Here is a 4,044-nt window from a genome sequence, read left to right as displayed (position 1 = left end):
TGACTCGTTGAGAGTTTAGGAGTAGCAAGTAGAGTTCCGCACTATTGTCCCACAAAAACTGCAAACATGATGCTAATAATGATTGCAGCAAACACTTTCAATTACGAAGTGATATACACAGGTAAAACCTTTGACAAGCACTACAAGAAAATGTATTATTAACGACCACACTTATTGTTACCAAGCATTTTGGTGCCTACATACGTAGGTGGTGTTTGGTTCTCTAGTCCTAGAACTTTTTCTAGTCCCAATTAAAAAGTCTCTAGTCCCTAAAAAGTCCTCCCCTGTTTGTTTTCATAGACTAAAAAGTCCCTAGTCCCTTAAGTTATTAAATGACCATGTTGCCCCTAGTATATAGAAAAATAACAATCAAATAACGCCATGGGATGGCGGGCCAATGGGTGCATGGAGGGGCATTGTTGGAAAAGTCCCAAAAAGTCCCAAAAAGACTCTCCTTAAGAGTCTTCTTGAGAGTCTTCTTCATTTAGTCCCAAATGTCTAGTTTAGTCCCTAAAAAGTTCCTCCCATTTGGTAAAAAAATCTTTAAGAGAGACTTTTTCTAGTCCCTACACAAAAAAGTCCCTCGAAACAAACGCCCCCATACTAATTGCAACCAGTTTTGGACAAACTTGGTTACGAATCGGTACTATTGTCCCACAAAAACTGCAAACATGATGCTAATAATGATTGCAGCAAACACTTTCAACTAGGAAGTGATATACACAGGCAAAACCTTTGACAAGCGCACTACAAGAAAATGTATTATTAGCGACCACACCTATTGTTACCAAGCATTTTGGTGCCTACAGATGTACTAATTGCAACCAGTTTTGGACAAACTTGGTTATTCAATCACGTGAGTACCTATAGCAACCAGGGAGGAAATTGAAAAAAAAGCCAAATCGGCTCAGTCCATGGCATTCATCCATCCCCACGCTCGAAGCAAACAGAGGCGAGGCAGAGGCGAGGTAGCGGCGGCCGACGGCAAGGTGACTCGCCCCAAATCCCCCAAATCAAATCGTCCCTGGCGGCGGTCGACGGCAACCGCGGGTCCTTGCTGTAGGCTGACTTGTTCCTTCCGGCGAAGGGGGCGGCGGAAGGCGGAGGGCGTGTTCCTTGCGGCGGCGGTGGCAGCGCGGCTGCGTGGGGGAGGGGAAGCAGCAGCGGCCGCGGTAGCAGAGGGGCGCCCGCCGCGTGGTCAACATACCTAGGCTGCTGCAACATACGCCTAGGGTTCCTCGTTCCCCAACCCCAACCAGCTCTGAACCAACCGACGCTCCAAGCTCGCCAGATCTCGCTCTCACCATCAAGACCAGCAAAGGCTACAACCCGTAAGAATGATCTCGCTTCTGTCCTTGCCCCCTTCCCTGTGTTTCTCCATTTATTTGCTTGGACTACTTGATGGCTAGATCATGCACATCAAGTGTTTGTGGAAATGTGGAAGTAAAATATACATGCACCATTTGGTCTGTGATTTGAAAACTGGCTTGGCCTACGATGTAGAGTTCGGTTTTGTGATCTGAATATAATATGAATGTAGTAAAATATACAGTATATTGATACTTACAACATCAGGACTTGTAGTATATTTTACTAGTACAATGTTTTGAAAGGATATACAGTTCTATGATGACTATCTTCAAATACTCTTCTGTGAAGACTGTCTTTGTATAATGTTGTAGTATAATATTTGAAGACTGTCTTTGCATACAATTCTAGTACAACATTATAGAGTTCCATGGACTGCTGTTGCTGTAATATTATATTTTAGTATAATGTTACTGCATATAAAATAATTTCATATGCAAGCTGCGGGTTTAGTTTGATAAAGTGCAAGTTTTCTTTTGAAAATACAGTGGCAATGTGACACATATATATGGGGTACTGTAGGATTGTTATTTTGATAAATATAAGCCTGATTTAACCAAAATTCAGTAGATCAATTAGTTTATCATGTCGGGTGGACTGGTTGAAAATGATTTGTAGGTAATGTGGTTATGTTGTTATATTTTACATTTCTAGTACTATTTTGGTTTACTTGTAGAGTGCTTGTGCAGGAAAAGATAGAGTATGGATAAGAGTTGGATGAGGTTGCCTGATAGGTTTTCAAGCGATTACGTTTCAGGGGTGAATGCATTCATTGATTTTGCTTGTCAACATAACAGCGGCAATGATAAGATGCGTTGCCCTTGTGAAAATTGTATGAATATAAGTCAGCAGAGTGTTAGTCAAGTTCGAACCCATTTGTTATTGTATGGTATACAAACTTCATACACAAAATGGGTATTCCATGGAGAACAAACTATTATGTGTACCATAGAATTATGATAGTTATGCATACCAGCAAACTATTATGTGTACCATAGAATTAAACCTTGATAGAATAGCCATAGCCATGCCAAGAAAGAATTACAAGGTGCACTAATATGTCCTTAGAATACAGATAAGCCCCTGCAGTAATGAAGAACAAAGCTAAAATTAGCAATCAGTTAGTGCATCTATAAACGAAATATTGGTTGATTACCTTAATGGTAAGAGGTTCACAATTCTGGTCCTGGTCTGTTTATACAAGAAGTTGAAAGAACATAATAGTTAGTAAAAGTATTAGCTCTAAAACAACATGTTTAGATACGAAGTGCAGATGCAGTCATCAAATTTTCATAAGACAACACGCTTGCTAACACCATACCATTGTAAAGAAAACATGAAAATGTTGAGTAATTTATCAAAAGTGCAGATGCATTGGCAATATAGATGTATACACTTGGTAATGCCAATATCTAGAAGAGATATTTAGTAGATATAAGATATACACATGCCACAAATGATGTTACCTCGCGTTGGAAGGTTGTCATGTAGAATTAGATGGATGCCCTTTTTTTTATAGAACACTATATGTTAGTATTCTCCAACGCTACATGTATACATAACATTGATAACATATAAAAGAAGGGGAAGCACGGATGCTATGGCCTATCTTCAACAAAAGGGAAAAGAGAAGAAAAACTCCATGAGCAAGTAGAACCCACAAACAAAGTAGAAGTATATCATCAATGATATACAGAAGGAAAATTATTTTTTGTTACTTCATTACTATTTGATTTCGAATGCATAATCCACACAACAGTAATCAAATATGTTATATCTGCATCATGAACCAAGAATCCCTAGCAGCAATTTGATCGACAATCCTTTTGTGCCCATGAAACCATCTTCACCAGGATTGAGAAGTACATAGATCTTCTATAGAAGAAAATCAACACTTCCATTAAACCAACAAACTGAGGAGTAATTGATGAATTGAATCCACAAAAAGGAGATAAGCATGCATTTGAAAAATTCTCAAACCTGAATCAGTGGCGTCCAAGAGAGTAGCACCTACGTTCACAATCACTAAGGACACTGTCAAGTCAGCGAGGTCAACAATCGGCGAGGTCGAGCATGAACGACCTGACCAGCTTGGCAGTGGCGAGTGCGCCGCCGAGTGTCATCGCCCGAGCAAATGTTCCAAGTGTCTTCAAGGTTGATCCATTGCAAACTTCTTCACCCACGACGTGCTTCTCCCATGTCCTGGTAAATAGATGTTAGTCACAAACATCATAGTCTGGGGTGAATAATCAGTGATCTCTGCAGTAAAGAACATATATAACAACTATCCATTACCGGAGAAATAACTAAAATGTTCAGAAGCTTCAGGCAATAATGAATAGCAAGTAATTAGTAATACTCTCCAAGCTTCAAGGCTCAGGCAATGAATTGAAATTGACAGCAAAAATATAAGAAAGAAATAACTGAAAACTGTTCAGAAGCTTCAGGGAATCCATAACTGAAGCGAGAACCACCAAAGCGTAGAGCTCTCAGTTTGGCGACGAGGACAACCTGCCTTTCCTCCAGGCCTTGGCCGCGCCTCCTCAACTTGGATGTGGATCCGCACAGAAGTGAACATCGGAGCAAATAAAACATGTAGGCAATAAGATTGATATGCTCCTCAATGGATCCTGCAGCGACCACCGTGGCCACCTCGCTAGCATCGTCGGTGGTGGG

The 4,044-nt window shown here is 40.5% G+C and overlaps 1 protein-coding gene across 1 annotated transcript; it reads left to right on the top strand.

Annotated features, from left to right (window-relative positions):
- Positions 1–776: 776 nt before the first annotated feature.
- Positions 777–1,332, top strand: LOC125529876 (the record flags this gene model as incomplete). The annotated part of the gene is given in 2 exon segments (XM_048694299.1): positions 777–989; positions 1,088–1,332. Coding segments are annotated over 2 exon segments (320 nt in total), but the record flags the coding sequence as incomplete, so codon positions are not given.
- Positions 1,333–4,044: the final 2,712 nt, after the last annotated feature.

Source organism: Triticum urartu, unplaced genomic scaffold (assembly GCF_003073215.2).
Source record: "Triticum urartu cultivar G1812 unplaced genomic scaffold, Tu2.1 TuUngrouped_contig_5920, whole genome shotgun sequence".
In the NCBI taxonomy this organism is placed as follows: Eukaryota; Viridiplantae; Streptophyta; class Magnoliopsida; order Poales; family Poaceae; genus Triticum; species Triticum urartu.
Note: the sequence above shows the minus strand (reverse complement) of the source record. Positions and strands in the feature narration are given on the sequence as shown.